The sequence below is a fragment of the Panthera pardus genome, unplaced genomic scaffold (assembly GCF_024362965.1).
Source record: "Panthera pardus isolate Hobbes unplaced genomic scaffold, ASM2436296v1 HiC_scaffold_15, whole genome shotgun sequence".
NCBI lineage: Eukaryota > Metazoa > Chordata > Mammalia > Carnivora > Felidae > Panthera > Panthera pardus.
Genome location: NW_026526710.1, coordinates 77,296,963 through 77,315,604, shown reverse-complemented (window position 1 = coordinate 77,315,604; position 18,642 = coordinate 77,296,963). Strand labels below are relative to the sequence as shown.

The window sequence follows — 18,642 nt, the reverse complement described above, 5'->3', positions numbered from 1 at the left end:
GAGAAGGTAACACGGAGTCTGGACATAAAGGGGCGTGTGAGCCCAGCAGGCGAAGGGATTCAGGAAGAATTTCTCAGTAACAGGGTGCCATGTTTGAAATGGATGGAAAGGCAGCTGTGCATCTCTTCCTACAGGCTGAGTGAAGGCTTAGCCTGATACCTTCAAGAGGCAAGCAGGTGTCAGAACATGTCTTGCTTTGTGGGCCATGAGAACCATTTGGGTTTTATGTAGGTACATTTGACGCTTCTGAAATGTTTCAGGCAAAGAAATAATTTATGTTTAAAAAAGTGAAATGATAGGAAAAATACAGGGGTACTAGTGCAGTCTGGTGATCAAAGGCGGATGTCACTGCAGGTGACATCTAAGCTAAGATCTAAGGGATGAGAAAATTCAACTTGTCATTTTGTCTGGATCTATGTGCTGTAGAATAAGAGATATATGCAGATGCTCAGTAACAGGCGGCTAGAATTTGAACTTGTACTTATGAACCCACTCTATTATTTATAGTCACAAAGAATAAATGAAGATTTATATGTGATAAAATCCCAGCATGTGATTGAGGTAAGTTAGCTATCAACTATAGCATTTTTAACTAAAATTTGAACTGAATTTTAACAACAAATGCAGTATCCTTGAAATGTCTGCTGCAATATTTTCTCTGTCTTTAGACAGATTTGGAAAATCATATATTCGGATTTATTTTTTCTTGAGCCCTTATAGATCTTGGGATTACTACACTGAAAATAGAATTTAAATATTTTAAATGTGTGCCATATCCACTTTATAGAAAAAAATAGGCTGGATTTGGGGAAAAAATGCCTTAAAATCATATCATCTTTTTTTAAAATTTTTTTTTAACGTTTATTTATTTTTGAGACAGAGAGAGACAGAGCATGAACGGGGGAGGGTCAGAGAGAGGGAGACACAGAATCTGAAACCGGCTCCAGGCTCTTAGCTGTCAGCACAGAGCCTGACGTGGGGCTCGAACTCATGGACCGCGAGATCATGACCTGAGCCGAAGTCGGCCGCTTAACCGACTGAGCCACCCAGGCGCCCCTAAAATCATATCATCTAAGGAAATGGGAAAATCTGGGTCCAATGGAGATACTACTTACGGATAAAGACAAAAGTAAATCAAACATTCTTTTCCACTAATGAGTACATTAAAATCGTCCATGGTCTAATTCAACAGGAGGGTATGGAACACCCTCTACATGTCATATCAGCATTTTATGAGATGCTACATATATAATGATTAAATAATGCTCAGCCCCTGCCTCTAAAAGCAGGAATCTACTCGAGGAGATAGACAAACTAATGAAACAGGTGAGTCAGCCTTGCAGGATGCTCTTGTATAAACAAGGTGCTATGGGGTATGCAGGAACAGTACCCAAAGTCGACTCCAATGCAAAAAAAGGAGAATGGTGTTCCAGGCAGAAGGAGCAAGTCATTTAAGAGTAGGTAAGGCAAATCACGAGGAGTCTAAGAGCAGCTCTGCCATTTGGCTGAAAGTTGAACTGGGAGGGAGCAGTAAGGTCACAGAGTCTGTGATTTTTGTCTGTAGACAATTGGGAGCCATGGACATTTTATTTTATGCTGGGCTGTGTCACAGTCACATTTGCTTTGCAAAACATTACTCTGCCTGGGATGTTGACAGATTGGCATCTGGTAGAGACTGGAATGACTGCCATAATCCAGAAGGGCGACGATGGGCCCTGGGCAAAATCAGGTGCAACATCAAGGCAGAGAATAGCATAGATTCAAGGATCAATAAAGTAAAATTCATATTTGGGGATACTGATTGGCTGTGGGGCATGGTGATTGACTGTGGGGCATGGAAAAGAAAGAAAAGGATGACTGATTCCCCTCAAAAAAAAAACATGGAAGTAGGGACTAAATTGGGAGGAGAGGTAAGGATATAGGAAAACTGTTCAGGATTGAATAATTCTATTCGATTGCTAATGCCAGCAGTCCGTTAGAATAATGACTGTGCCCACCTAGAGTTCTGCAAATCACCTGCACAAAAGAGACACTGTTTTCCATGTCTCAAGAAAGGGAAACATTTTATTATAACTCAAACCAAACTTCCCATTACTTCCCCAAAAGTATCACAGAGGCCTCTCCATTAAGTGTGCAAGTTGAGTCTCAAGATAGCGATAAAACTGACCCAAGTAAAGTGAATATCGTGTGTACAAAGACAACTGGTATACTATACGTTTTGGTGATAATGCAGTATCATCTCAAATTTATCATACACAATTCTCGACGCGTTCTCTCAAGGTTGGAAGTAATTGGAAGATCCTGTAAATTAGACACTCAGAGGTAGCCAAAGAAGCGATAAAGCTGCTGTGTAAAGCAGATCAAAGATTCTGCTGGCTCTAATTTGGCAGTACGTGGGCTGCGATACCCACAGATCTGTAGGCATTTCCCAGAGACACACGAGTCTTTCACATGGGAAAACACACAGGGAAACATGCCTTATAAAGGACATTCAGAAGCCAGGCCCGCCTGTGTCTGAGTCCTGGCTCTGACACCTTATAACTTTGTGCATGTCTCCTCCAATTTAGAGTTTTCTCATATAAAAAAGTGGGCATACGACTGCTTACTAACACCTGCCTAGGAAATGCGTGTTACGAGCATTAAATCGGACCATGCTTGTAAAGCACATAACTAATGGCTAGCTCTTAGTATGAGCTTATTGAATGCAATTCATTTTTTACTATGCTTGCGTTTGTTTGAAAGGGGAACCATGTGCCATCGTAAATTGGCTACTTCAGTCCTTTATTATCAATAGGAGTGCTGTATCAAGTACTTTTGATCATTATAGATTATGATGGGGCTCAGTCTTTTACGTAGTGCTATCATATTGTTCTCCGCATTTTTTTTTTTAGTTAGGTAATATTGTCACTTACAAAACTGGGAATATATTTTCCTGTTGAACAAAAGCATGAGTGGCCAGAATCACAGGGGAGCAAGTACACTTCAGCACTTCGTACATCAGGAAGGAAAAGTGAAAAGACGCATGACAGCTGAATGTGAAGCTGGCCATCCTGGGCACACTGGAAGAACTTGAACTTGAATTCCATGTGGTAAGCAGTGTGTTCTACAAATGTCTTATTGCACTTGAAGCTGGGCCAGTCTAACAAATCCCAATTGTGGCTGAAGAGCAAAGAGCCAGAGGGGGTGTTATAGGACTTCAATTACTTGGACCTAATGGTCCAAATAGGGAAAAACAAAACTGAATATAGTAAATTCAGTGACAGTTTTAACGTGCAGGAAAATGCACAAGCTAACAAAGTAACTGTGCAGACTAATGAAGAAACTGGCTATTACAGTCTTTGGATAGACGTGCAATAATACTGAAACCCTATTTTATTTTTTTGTTTATTTTGGAAGAGTGAGCGAGCACACACAAGCAGGAAAGGAGCAGAGAAAGGGAGAGACAGAATTCTAAGCAGGCTCTGCTCTGTCAGCAAAGAGCTTGACATGGGGCTCGGTCTCACGACCACCGTGAAATCATGACCTGAGCTGAAATCAAGTTGGATGCTTAGCCGACTGAGCCACCCAGGTGCCCCAAATCCGTATTTAAAACAACTGAAATTCTTTCTGTCTGCTCACTTCTCAAAATCCACTGAAGTAGTAAGTTAGTGTCATTCATAAAAATTTTTTTGAAGTGCTTTCAGCCTGGTTGAAAAATAAGCATATATGTCAACAATTATGAGTTTATGATCAAAATGTGTAACAATTTGGGGGCAAAATATTTAGACATTAGAATACTAAAGGATCTTGCCATATATTGGTGAAATGTTTCTACTGGCAAAATAACTGCATCTCGTTGATAACTTTCTCATGAACGTTGAATATGACCATAATCTCTCTCGTTCAAGTTGTATTCAGTGGAAGTAAAGGAAGCTTCAGGCTCTAACTGTGGGATCATGTCTTTCATTCAGAGAATTCCCACGCAAATAAGTCAGAAAGGGTGAGAACAAAGTGGGGATGGGAGAAGAGTCGGGAAAGATTTCACCCATGAAATTAAAAGGACACAGAGGTGAAGTCAACACGACCAACTTCAGACAACATGACTTTCCAATTTTAAGAAAGGACTACATATGAACATTAAACAAATGTATTTTCAAGGTGCAATTCCTTTGTAGATTAATCCAAAAATCAGTGACTGAGAATAAGGAGACCTAGAATCTTATGCCATAATCGCCATTGTTATATGAACTCCTGAAATCCTTGAACTTCATTGTACCTCACTCTCCCCCTCTGCAAAATGCAGAGGTTTGGGTTGGAATGGATTTCTGCGATGCCTTCCTGTAGGAGCATTCTGGAACCTTCAGGGCATCCCTTTCTCTCATCTTATAAGTAGCTTTAATTTAAAACCTCACTGGACCACAACATCCCTAAAGTGACCTAGATTCTCAAGGAGTTCTTCCCTATTTCCACCCTTTTACCTTTCTTTTTTTCTTGCAATATTTATTCAGAAGCCTAAAAAGGCTGAACTATAAAACCTGGTATTGAGTGTCATCTTACTTCTTGAGGTGGAAAGAATGTGTTACTTGTGCACTAGAAGCCATGATCCGTGCCAGGCTGGCTGTCCCATCCACACCACCCTCACCCCAAATACTCAGTCACATTGACTTCGGTACATACTGTGTGAAAACCTAGAGTCTACGATTGAGGAGACAGAACCAAAAGAACATGCAAAGTCCCGACTATCTGCTTCTAAAGACTCAGGAAATAAGGCACAAAGAGACTCAGTGCTGGACAGAAATACCAGTTTTTGGACATGCTGATTACTGAGCCAAGTTCTTAAATTTTGAAGAAATCAACAAAAACCTATAAACTTACCCTAAGATATACGTATACACATACAAATCCTCATATATATTATATGCAAAAATGAAATCTAATAATACTCAATTTCACTTACCAGTGACAGCTAGGTAATGATTCTTAACTAATTAGAACCAAGCAACCTAAATTGCAAGGAACCCCTAAGTCCAAGGTAAAAGTATGTTCTAACAATGAATCAGGCTTCATTAGACAGCCTTAAAAAAAGATAATTGACTGCTGGGTATGATTAAATTCTGGGAAATCCAATTTTACCTTATTCTTTTGAAGTCCGATGTAATCTAAATGGTGTGTGATAAACTAGCCAAGTTAAGTTCAAGAAGAGTCATCCACATACCATTTACCTTTGCAATGGTTCCATCTTTTTCAAAACTGAGGCTAGTCCTTTCAATTCTCATCAGGCTTTAACTGGGAATTGCCATGTCTAATGGTTTTCTGAGACTTTCTGCCACCTGTGTGAAGTTATTTGGTTAGCTGAAGTTATCGAAAACGTAGTTTACATTTGTGTGAGATCATTGACAGTGCGTTAGTAACTAGGTCTTAGCTTAGGTCACGGGTTGGGAACTTGCTTCACCAATAACGCTTAAAAGTTACTGAATGTCCACTATGTGGTAGGCACATGACTGTCTCGTTTAAGGTTGACAATAACCTTATGGGTCTAGTTCTACTATTTTCCCCTCATAGATTAAGAAGCCAGCTTTAGAAGAATTAATGTTCCTCTGGTGAAAAACCAGTGTATGTTGGGAGCAGTAATAAACACTAGGTTTACCTAACTCCATAAATCTTGTTTTTAAAGATTACACAATGATGACTCACATCGCCAAGTTCTGCTTTTATAAAAATATATTATAAATGGGTTCACAAATTATATCAGACCCATTTACCTTAGAAAACACACAGCACGGTCTCAAATGCAATCGTAAATGCTCATTGTCCTTGCTGTGGAAAGTTACACTGTGAAAGAGAGTGTAGCTAAGGAATAAACCCATTACTCAATGCCCATGTTGGCTAGCTCCCAATTTTTAAAAGCGTACTGCATAATCTCTTACAAAACTGTAATTCTAATACAAGTTGTAAATCTTATTTAACCATGTAATGAAATAATCCAGGAGAGTACAATTAAATATGTTAATTCTGGGGAAAACTGTAACTTTTGCACTGCTGGAATTACAATCTCTTTAGCTTTGTGAATAATTATAAAATATTCCTTACACCTTTTCTGAAAAGAGGGGGCATATAAAGCCAAAATTTCTGAAGTAATTTTCTCATCAAAACAATATAGAGGGGCGCCTGGGTGGCGCAGTCGGTTAAGCGTCCGACTTCAGCCAGGTCACGATCTCGTGGTCCGTGAGTTCGAGCCCCGCGTCGGGCTCTGGGCTGATGGCTCGGAGCCTGGAGCCTGTTTCCGATTCTGTGTCTCCCTCTCTCTCTGACCCTCCCCCGTTCATGCTCTGTCTCTCTCTGTCCCAAAAATAAAAAATAAAAAACGTTGAAAAAAAAAATTAAAAAAAAAACAACATAGAGAAGATTCTGGTCTAAAAGATGACTCTGTAGGGTACTGTAAAACAACATGGTAAATTTGAAAAAAAAAATCATTTTTAAACAGTCCTGTATCTTCACTGCGATTTTAAAAAAGAGATTGGTATTTTTTTTTTTTTTTCTGAGCTGTGTTTTAAATATACCATGGGAAAGTGTGGCCAAAGGATCATGGGTTGCTCACTGAACAAAACACAATAGAAGGGAACATTTGCGTATGTTCTCAAAAAGGTACCCAAGGCCAAAGGAAAGAGAAGGGTCACGGTCCATGCAGGGTTGTCGTGACTGCTCTCGCAGCGAAAGCACTGGAAACTGTACCCACCCAGTAACGTCAAGACACAGGCAAGGATCGCGATCAGGGCTCCGGTGCTGAGGCCGGCAGGTAGGACGTAGGCCTCCGCGTTGCAGGTCTGGGCTACCCCGTCGGCATCACAGTCACAGACGCGGATGGTGAGGGTGTTCGTGCTGCTGAGCGAAGGCGAACCACTGTCCACGATGAAGATGGGCAGGTAGTACACAGACTGCTCCTGTCTCCGGAAGCCGTTTCTCCTGGTGAGAACGGAAGCCGTGTTGTCTAGGATAAAGAAAGCAAACGTGTAACCCAAGATTTCTGGCAGACTCAGTCCTGCCAAACTGTATCCATTTAAGGGGGAGGGTGGGAGGAGGGGCGAAATAGGTGAGGGGGTTTAAGCAGTACAAACTTCTGGAAGAAACACACACACGCGCACGATGTATGTGAGTTAAGTCCTTCTGTTTGGTGTGTTTAGACTGAGCGCTATATGTTACCCAATACTGGTTCACTGTAGTACAGTTTAATACATTTACCTCATGCTATGGAGTTATGACCAAAGGGAACAGTGACAAAGGAAAACTGAATATGGAAATTTTTATTCATCACTTACTAACTGCAGCTTTGTGAAAATTCCATGCAGTCTACCCTCTTACTTCTCTTAGGTTTCGAACCACACACTTACAAAGAGGATGATGCAAATGAACAGGGTATCTTTGCAGAATCATGAGATGGCCCAAAAATCTCCACCTGTCTCAAACCCAATATAGAAACAATTAAAATAAGTCGATCCGGCTTTATCTAAGTATAGCTATCAGAGAGAAATGACACTGTAGTTTTCAAAAATCCTTATCGGTATATATCGTGACCCAGGCCCCATGTGTATAAACATTGTGTCAGTGATAAAATGGGTCATTTGGGTTTAATTTGTATTCAATAGTCTATTTCATCTGAATGTTTAAAGTAATTATGAAACTTTTAACGGTGATCAATAAGTCTGTATCACATAAATGTGATTTCTAGATCAGAAATATTTTTTCTTATCTGCTAGCGGTTTACCCAACTAACTTGTCTTCATTAACTAATTAGAGAATGTATGTGGTCCTTTAAACTTACAGCAATTAACACATAAAGGAAAATAGGATGCTAGTTTCATCCAGTGTACTTTAATATTGTATCTCCTTTCCAAGCTATCAAAAAGACATTTATCCAATGTTATCTAAGAATTAACAATGCTCTAGTGAAAGAGCAAGCTGAAATCTATTCTATCCAAATAGCACCAAACAGCAAGCTCACAGGAGACCAAAGAAATCATATATCCTGCAATTACAAATATGGCAAGAGAAACTGTTTGCTTTTTGGATTCCATCCGGTAAGTTTTTATGTAAACGAATCTTCTGTTTTAAAACGTGAATTTGAGGTGTTCATTAAAAACCCACACATGCGGCTGAAGGATATTGTTTTCAGTATGTTTCTCTATACACTTAATAGTAACGCGACGTCTGTTTCTTGGCCTCTCAACCACTCAGATGTATGTATTCATGATGTGATACACAAAGTTGTTTCAGAGTTGCTGAACGTTAATCTGACATGCCTGGCATCAGAGAGCACACTTGTGCACGCGCACACACACGCCGAATCAAGGAACACGTGCAAAAATGCCCAATACACGAGAAGGGAGCCCTGTGCTCAGGAAAGATATCATAAGATGTGTGATGTTCTCTATGCAGTTTGATGGAAGCCAATATAAGAACTAATCTCCTAATTCTTACATGGTTCATGCTAGGACGCTCTGGGCTTGACTTAGGGAAGTCTTTCAAGTGTGCGTTTACTGTCCAAAAATCATGGCACTACATGATGATGACACATGGGGGAGATACTCTCTTCTTGGAAAGGTCATAAATTCCCCTCTCTGCATTTGTGCTGGGTGAATCCAAGTGCTGAGAACTGTCCCTTGCAAATATGATTAAGCCAGAGAGTTTGGGATTACCCACATAGAGAATGTTCTTCCTTTTATGTTACAGAAGGGACAAGATAGTGTTCTCATTTAAGCAGAGGATGGAATCAGGAAAAATATTTTAAGATTGAAGTTTTGAGGTCAAACTTGGATTTTCTGCGCTAAACAGGATGGAGGTATAATGCCCACCTTCTAAGTCATTTTAGATGAGCCACTGTTTGACTAGCAAATCTGTTTCTACGTTTTGTTTTTTTGTTTTTTTTGTTCCTGAAGCCTGATTCACATATTCAAGCTGAAAGAAATACATCTTCTGTATTAGTGGGGGAATATTCTTCTCAATATATCAGTTGCAAATACCCTTCTGTTAAAATAAATACCTTGAATGAAATCACCTGTGAATAGATTCAAAATTAGACAACAGAATGGTCTTCTGCTTCCCTTAAAAGTTCTTATAATCGTCTATATGTTGTGTATATGTCTATAATTTTATATGTATATATATATAATTGTCTACATAAGTTGTTTATATATAATTATATATGCCTGTAAGTCTGTATATATTTATAAAATATAAATATTGTATATATATTTATTTATTTAAGAAAAATCAGAATATACTTACAGGCCTCTGTAAGTATGTTTCTATAATGACACTTAGGGAACTGGTAAGAGTGTTCACCTCTGACGCAAAGAAATGAGATTGAGGATGACAGGAAATTCTTTTTTATATTTCCTTGCATGAGGAGTAGATCTTTTAATTATCTGCATGGATTACTTTTATGTAAAAATAAAGGAATAACTGATGTTGCTATTGAAGGTATTAGGTCAAAATTGATTTATGTTGAAATCAGATTGGAAATACCAATTATTTTCCTAACGTCTCAGTTATGCCTATATAGGATAGCTTTATTGATACATTTCGCTGGCCCCTCAAATGTCTAGGAGTAAAGAGAAAGGTGGACCTGCCTTTTCCCTGATTTGGATTTTGGCCAGAAGTGATTTAGCTGCTTCTTAATGACAGCAAATCCACAGATAAAAATTACTTAAAAAAAAAAAATTTAAGGGCAACGAGCCCCTTAAGAGTTTATTTGAGAGAGAGAGACAGCACGAGCGGGGAAAGGGCAGAGAGAGAGAATCGCAAGCAGGCCCTGTGCCACTGGGGCTCAAACTCACAAAACTGTGAGATCGTGATCTGAGTCGAATTCAAGAGTTGGATGCTTAACTGGCCGAGCCACCCAGGCACTCCACTCACTGCCCTTTAATTAATGTCCTTGTATGTGTATGTATATGTATTCCACAATCAGGATCCCTGAGCAAGAAATAGTAGTTGTTTAGAGAGTTTGTACCTGCTGCCTCCACTGGTGACCATAATAATCCCTCACCTTTGTTATCTTTCAATGAAAAGTTGTGGTTATTTGTTGCATCAGTCGTTAAGCTGAAATAAAACTGGTGTCCATTGGATGGCTCATCTTTATCAACGGCACTGATCTTCTGGATAACCTAGGGACGGAGAAGTAAAACATGAAAATATGTTGTGCTCGGCTTTGTTTTCTGTGACAGAGAAGAGCAATTCTATACCTTATAATAAACACCATCCTTCTGGAAGGAAGGAGCAGATAAGCTAATATGAACTCAATCTAAAAAGGGCTCTGAAAAACAAGCCGTGTCCTTTTCAAACGCTGTGTTTGAATTTACTTTTGTGAACCTGAGACATAAGCTGTACCAACGGATGACACCATCCCCGTAAACATTACAAAACACTGAACAAAATGGATGAGTAGAACAAACCAGACCGAGATTAAACTACGCTTAATTCTTTGAAGTTCAAGGTACTTACGCCCTGCTGTGTAAAGTGGGGAACAGCTCAATCAAGCTTAATATGCTAGACTTCTTAAAGGAGTCAAAGCCCTCAACCATTTACTATGGCTTTTACAATGTTTATCTTTCTTCCTGAGAAATTTCATCATCCCAATTAAACCAGAATTTTAAAGTTCCTTCAATATTAGTTTATACTACACATCAAAGTGTTAGTTTTGCTGAGACATGCTGACTATATTTTATCTTAAAGCTGACAGAATTTCAAGGGCAACTGCTGCTGGATATTTTAAAAGAAATCACAAGCTAGGAGGCTGGTGTTCTGAAAGCTCTCACCTGCCCTGGCTGGGCATTTTCACACACGGTGGTTTCATAGTCCATAGCAAATTCAGGGGCATTGTCATTGATGTCGAGTATAGTAATGGCCACATAGCCTCTTCCAACTTGAGACGGATTCTCTAATAAAGAGGAAAATGTCTTATCATTTACTCAGAGTAAAGCTGTTATTCCATTGCCATTTAACTCAAGAAAGTCCTATTAAAAATAATTAGGATCAATCAAAAGGGTTGGCCTCTCTAAAGCATGACCCTAGTAAGAAAATGACCAAACTTTGAAAGAAATCTAGAAACTTGACACTGTAGACTTCAAAGAGAGCAACAGAAAATTTGATCCAAGCATCATATATACGTACAGTATATGCATTTTTTTAGTCCTTGATAAGAAAATCATTGAAAGAATGACAAACCATGAATTTCAATGTTCTTTGAAGCTAGAGCTCAGGTGTGTAGGACTACACGTATATAATGTACACATATATATGTACATAATATGCATAACATAGAAGTGCGCATTATTATGTCGATGTCTTTCTTATCAGAGACTCAAATGAGTTTGACATTAATATGCAAATCTGAGTGTCTTGGCTAGAGATCAACCTACTACTTTCTGGAAGCTACTGGCCCAACTCTGTATCAGCATAAATGTAGCTTATGAAATACGACTACAAAGCAACAAGAAATCCTCTGCAGGTAACTCAGGCCCATTATCTTATAGTCCTCTCTTTTCATTAACTTTCTGAGCATTAGAAAATAAAGCTAATGAATATAAATTTATTTCACAGCTGGAAATTAAGGATTTTCAAAGTTTTGCTTAACTTGAATAAGCACGTAATATGACTCAAGTAGAAACGATAACCTCGTGACAACCCACTCTCCACTCTCAGTGTCCCCCATCCTAACTGAATACTAAACCTTGCAACTTACGGCTTTCCATTGCAAGAACTGTGATATTATGAACAGCATTTGTCTCTCGATCCAAAGATTTGGCGGTTGTAATAACTCCACTGTTGGCATCGATATTGAAATATCTCTCCAAGTCTGTGTTTCTGTCAATTGAATACCTAATGCAACATTAAAAAAGAAGAAAAACACTTCAATATTTATGTTTGATTATCATTTGCTAAATTTATTTCATTAATTACACGGCCACTCATCAAATCCTGCTGACACCACAATCTGTCATGTTAGTACAAATACACGCTTAGCTTAAAACTTCACCAAAGTCATACTTGGTTCATAAGTTCTTGTCAGTAATCTTTTTGATTTTCTGTCAGTAAAAAATAAATACCCTAGTACAGTTCTCTTCACAGCAGATTTGATATTATAAGTTTCAAATTTATTTTATTATTATGTTAGTTCCCCCAAATCACTTACGATAGACTTAGTAGCCCCTGCCATGGTTATAGGTCCCTCTAAAATGAAATATACACAGACATCCTGACCATTCACATAGACCTTTTGTCTTGACAACTCCAGCCAGATCTTAACCCCCCAAACTTAAAAAAAATCCCTCAGGATCTTGACCAGGATTCCATAGAGAAGTTTCAAGGTAGAACCCCTAAAATTACATGAATATTTTGGTGTATAGGAGCATTTTCTCAAAATATCTGCTATCCAAATATGAGTGAAAAATGTTCTACCTGCGTTCTTAATCCATTATGCTGTTATTTGTTCTGTATACAAAATTCACCCACCTCCCATTAATGACTGTCTTTAAATGCCACCCCCAAGTCATTCTAGTTGAGTAAAGGGATCTCATTTAAAAACAGACAAAACCAACAGATAAACGCATACCCAATTTAAGAAAGTATTCTATGTTTCCATAGTTCTCCAACACTATTATTAAATAGAATCATCTACTTCCAGTCTGATGTATCACAAAATGCTAGACACATAGCAAGGAAAGAGGAGGCATCAGAAAATATTAGAAAATTAACCGCAAACCAACAAATATTGTCTTTGTCCAGCAATAGTAGGTGTTTGGGTACTGAGAATGTTAGGAACTTATTTTCTGATGATTTCTATTTTCTTGATGGCATATGAAACAAGATTGTCAGCTGAGAGAGCAAAGGGGTGAAGGTACTTTGAGAAGAGTAGTCATTTTTTTTAGAAGAGACAGAAATATAAATAAATATAAATACACACGCAGAGACCAGGGAATGTATAACAGAAGAGCTAAGCATTGTGGATTGATACTTTGAGATTTATGTTCATCGATTTAATATGAAACCAGTCATTCTATGTGTCTGTCTTGCTCTGTTGTCATAAAGGCGCATAAAGAGCATAGGGTTATTTTAACTGGTCACGGACAATGGACGGCGGGGGGGGGGGTTATGGACAACAGGGGCATGTACATAAGAGTGATAATAAGGAAGGCCCATGATCTATAAGTTGGTAAGGAAGAACTAAGGAAATAAGATAGACTGATTTGACAAGATTCTTATTGCATCAGTACATTATAAATCTCTTTCAGGATGCGGAATTTCTAAAGTGGAAAGTAGTGGACAAAGATTAAGATCCTCGAGGTAGATTTTCAACAGTAGCGTATATACGAGAGCTGACAAGTCACAAGTATGTTCGTGAGAATCTAGGACTAAATCAAGGCAGAAAAACAGATCACTGGAGGTAAGAAGACCAAGAAACTGAAACAGGCACAAGGCATGAGTAGGCATTTTTCCAAAGCAGATATCCAGATTGCTAACAGACCCGTGAAAAGATGCTCAACATCACTCGTCATCAGGGAAACCCAAATCAAAACCACAATGAGATACCACCTCACACCTGTCAGATTAGCTAAAATTAACAGCTCAGGAAACAACAGGCAAGATGTGGAGAAAGGGGAACCCACTTACACTATTGACGGAAATGCAAACTGATGCAGCCACACTGGAAAACAGTAAGGAGGTTCCTCAAAAAGTTAAAAGCACAACTACGCTACAGTCCAGCAATTGCACTACTAGGTATTTACCCAAGGGATACAAAATCACTGATTCAAAGGGGCACATGAACCCCGACGTTTCCAGCAACATTGTCAACAATAGCCAAATTATGGGAAGAGTCCAAAGATCCATTGACTGATGAATAGATAAAGAAGATATTGTGTGCCTGTGTGTGTTTGTGTGTGTGTTTGTGCTTCACCTTCCTCTTCATGACTGCCCTTTACTTAAAATCTGAAAACTCTCCTGCAGGTCCTCTTATGTTCTTTATATAAAACTCTTTTCCTTTGCAAATTTATACAGTCCCATGGCTTAAATAACTTGTGTATTTTTGATTACTCCAAAATTCACATAAAATCCTCTTGGCCCACTAGACTTATATATTGAATTGCCTGCTTAATGTCACCACATGGATAGATGACATGAACTGAGATGTAACATGTCCCAACTGATGTTGTAACTGCTACAGTCTCCCAAGCCCCTACTTCCCCTACTCTTTCTCCTCCGAGTAAATGACACCACCAGTCACTTGAATGTTCGATCAGAAAATCTAGAACTGGTCAGTGACTTTGTTTTTCTCACTTACTCTTGCATCCAGCTTCTCAGCAACTTCCAAGTACAAGCAGTTCCAATGGCCATACACTGTAGCCTAGATTCTGCATTATTTTACTCCTTATCAACGTATTAGGAGAAAACTAACAAATTGCTCTCCGAGGCTAAGGCGGAGGGAGTCAGAGCAGATGTGGGGAAAGAATGAGCTGTTGGCTTGAGATTGAAGGTCTTGGCAAGGACACAGAGGACACGGGTTGTCCAGAACACTCCGGGTGGTGGTCATACTTCTTCATCACAAGGACTTGGGATCACTGAGGATTAAAGGGGTTTCTTATTTTCAGGGGCGCCTGGGTGGCTCAGTAGGTTGAGTATCCGACTTCGGCTCAGGTGATGATCTCACAGTTTGTGGGTTCGAGCCCCGCATCAGGCTCTGTGCTGACAGCTTGGAGCCTGGAGCTGCTTCGGATTCTGTGTCTCCTCTCTCTCTGCCCCTCCCCTGCTCATGCTCTGTCTCTGTCTCTCAAAAATAAATAAATGTTAATTCTTTTAAAGGGGTTCCTTATTTTCAACCAGTCCTTCCAGGCATACAAAAACCTAGATTTTATATAGGAGACATTCACTACGATATAAAGTTACCTAAGAAAAGCAGCCCTTCAATCAAGAGAAGTGATGATTACATGGGCATTTTTTAAGTGAGAGGTGCCAGATGTCTCTCAGGAGGACTGACTGAGCCAAAAGAAAAGGAAGAGCCTAAAGAAGTTCAGAGGAGCACCTTGTACAGGTCTGGACCCACGGGCCACGGCCCTGAGATGTTCGATGGCCCGAGTCAATTAGAGGCTGAACAGAAAGGAAGGGGATAGGTTGTTTCTCTAATCACAAACTGAAGTGCATGTCAGTGCATCTCCTCATGCTGCTAGTGGTGTTCGGACTCACGATGATCCCTCTACTCTCTGCAAATGACAGCCTAAGAAAACTTGGCCTCTTTCAATGCATGTTGGAGGAACCAATGAAAGAGATCACTTCTGTGATCTGCCGCTGTTAAAGCTTCTGCTCTATCCATTTATTAGGCAGGCAGCTTGAAATCTCACTGTCCAGCCTCAGTCCTTTTCTTGAGAGCTGTGAACTGCTCCGGACTCCTGCAATGTCTTGAACTCAAATTCAGTAGATTTAAAGCAGATCCAGCGGCCTTTCCCCAAAACTATCAGTTCTTCGTAACTTTCCCGTTTTCGGAACGAGCTGAGTATTTAAAGCAGAGTTGACGTTTTTCTCTGAATCCTCAACTGTGAAGGGTCATGTGTAACAAAGACTTCTACTTACATGTCTAATATTCATTTACCCTTCATTCTTATTAATAGAACCTTGCTTTTGTTAGACGCAGCCATGTGTTCAGCTGAACAACTGGGATTACTAGTCTTCCATGCTGATGCAGTGTCAATCTCCTTATATTAACATTTTAGCAAATGAGATGAAGAAAGTTGAGTCGAGCATGACTGAAAAACCCCTACAGACGATAGGAAAGAGCTGATAATTCAGCTTGCATTTGATGTCTGCCCCTTCCCCTCCATCTCACCTGGGACACGCACACAATGGAAGAGGTCCAAAAACCATCTTGTAAATAGGAGGTGATGAGTGCTTGGCATGAGAAGCCAAGGCCCTTGATGACATTATACTGCCAAATTGTCAGTCCTTGGGTGCATAGCTCCAGACTTCTCATTAGTAAGTCATTAGTGTTAAGCTTTGTTGCAACTAGCCAAGCACAATTTCAAACAAGGGCAAGCAGGTACTATTATGGTGGTATTTCAGAATTAGATACTAACATCTCACAGTTGGTTGTTGATGGAGACAAGATTCAGAACCGTGTCATCTGAGCCACCTGTCCATTATGTACCACATTACCCATAAACGAGCTTTTAGTCCCTGTCACTTACAACTTTACGATTCAGCTTCTTTTCGCTTTTTCCCCAATGCTCTCTTATCTAAAACCCTAAGCCAGTCAAACTGATGTTAACGGATTAATTAAAAGGCCATGTGTCTCTCCATTTCTGATGTCTTTCCTCATGTTGGTCCTCCTGTACTCTGTGTTTCCGCCTTTCCAATTATTTTAGTCCTATGATTCCTTGAAGACAGTCCTCTAGCATTAAAGCAGCAAGCCTTTCCAATTACATAAAAGAGAAAGAATTTTTCCCCCCAATCAGGGCCTCTCTAAGGCGCCAGATGTGGAGCAAGCACAGAGGAGCTGTCTTGACTTCTGCTCTAACTCATCTCCATTTTCCTGGCTTTGGATACATGGGACTTAATTGCCATCCTGGAGAATTGCATTCCTGCCTCAAATCAGAGACCCTCAGGCCTCAGAGGTTTGGGGCTTTGCTTGTGGAGAAGAGCAAATCAGAAAATGTGGTTGATTTATTTGGGAGGAAAAGGAAGGCTCATGGGACAGGGTCCTGCCATACATCATTTTGAAGAAAATGGGTACCGGTTTCAGAAAGAAAGCCCAAGAACAACATCAGAAAGCAGCAAGATTTAAACCTAAAAGCTAACGTGTTATGGATTTTTGCCAACCCAAGAGTGTTCTTCATTTCGACCCATGCCCCGCCCCCAGCATCAAGTTTCTGTTAAATCATGCCAGTAATAATTTTGGAAAAGTCTTTAAAAAATAATGTAGTATGATGTGATGTGACTGTGGGACCCCAGGATTCGAAGTCAGGACACCCTAGGATATTAGCACCAAGCTTGATCTGACTGCCTGGAGGGACTACCAGTAATTTAATCCCTCAGCCCAAATTTATTAATAAGTGAGTTGAAACAGAGATCTCCAAAATTTTGTAAGTGTCTGATCTGATCTTAGCAATTATCCTACATTATCACAGAGAGTCACTGCATATTTTTGTAACTCTAATTTCCCTAGGATCAAACAAAAAATTAGGGCACTCGGTACTGGGAAATCAAGGCTGTTCCTATAGTATATTGCCAAGAAAAAAAAAAAAAAAAGAACAATTCATAGTCAAAGCAACATCTCTGAAGTTTAGTTCATTAAAGCCACTCTGTTTTAAAAATATGATACACGCATATAATCCATAATGGGCCTTTCTTGGTTTGTATAAAGAATACAGGCTGTCACTAAAATCCCTTAATGTTTAATGTAGGGAACAGTTGGAGGACACATATTTGGATCTCTCTGTTCTCTAGATCTTACAACTTTTTTCAAAACAAATATTTTAAACTAAAAGCAAAAACCAAAGCAAAAACAATTTACAAGTTATGCCTTTTTAAGAAACCCTGCAGTAGTTAGGATCTGTGAACCTGGTGCTCCCCACCACAAATCACACGCAAGGAAATAAAGGACACGATTTATGGCCCCGACCCTGCCACTGCCCTCCTGTACTCATTTGGGCTCTCGAATCACTATTTATACTGTTCTGTTTCTTTCGCCGCAAAATGAGACAGTTTTACAAGATGGTTTATCATTTCCAGATTTAACATTTGCTTTTTTAAGTAAGATTTTGTGTACCACCTCTTTCCAGCTAGATAACAAGAGGGTTGGGAACTCATCTAATCATCTGTATACGCTCGGCTCTCTGTACATCTGCAATGAAAAGAATTCCTTAATAAACTCCTGTTATTACCATGGCTGCTGTTTGAGAAGCTATGGAGATCAATCGAAATGTTCTTCTCCAGCAGCATCCTTATCGCCCAGCTACTGAGATGCATGTGAACACTCACAAAGAGGACGTGTGGGTGAGTGAGCTAGATTAACACAAATGTATCACCGCTACTCCCCAAATGGCAAAAGATAATGTGATAAATATACACGAACAATTCTGAACACAGAAACAGCTGAGTCATTCGAGTTGAGATCTTAAGAAATGCATGTGTGGGTGGGTGCCTCTGTGTGCCTGTGTGTGTGTGTGTGTCTTGTGTGTGTGCGTGCATGTGTGTGTACTGCTGTAAGGAGTGGGCAGCTTCTCATACAGACCTTGCTAAAATCCTGGAACCACATTTTCTAACTGTGTGACCAGGAGGCAGATGTATTATAACACAGGAATGATAATGCTTGCCTTACGGGACTTTAACAAGAAATTTCTTCAAAATAAACTACTGACTGAGTTCAGCACTTAGAGATGCTACTCTTTGTACCCTCACCCCCTGCTGATAACGGCAACTCGATTCTCCTTGGAGATTTAAACCTTCCCAATCTCATGCAATCTTGATGGTACTCACAATCAAGATGCCCAGAACTTCCTGGGTAAGAGACGGGGCACACGTCCTAAGACAGGCCAAAAAACTTTCCAAGAAACGTGAACCTTAAACAGAGGGCCACGAGAAAAGAACAGGGTTGGCACGGGTTCACCCCACTGCCCCATC

At 39.7% G+C, this 18,642-nt stretch overlaps 1 protein-coding gene across 6 annotated transcripts in view; it reads right to left on the bottom strand.

Annotated features, from left to right (window-relative positions):
- CDH7 (cadherin 7) overlaps positions 1 to 18,642 on the bottom strand; it is a 120,570-nt gene that overhangs the window by 10,096 nt on the left and 91,832 nt on the right. For all 6 annotated transcript variants that reach the window (XM_019463810.2, XM_019463812.2, XM_019463807.2 and 3 more), the window contains 4 exons: positions 11,717 to 11,853; positions 10,791 to 10,912; positions 10,022 to 10,139; positions 6,716 to 6,967 (listed from right to left, as the gene is read on the bottom strand). In XM_019463810.2, the coding sequence (XP_019319355.1) occupies positions 6,716 to 6,967; positions 10,022 to 10,139; positions 10,791 to 10,912; positions 11,717 to 11,853 (629 nt within the window). The remainder of the gene's footprint in view (positions 1 to 6,715; positions 6,968 to 10,021; positions 10,140 to 10,790; positions 10,913 to 11,716; positions 11,854 to 18,642) is intronic.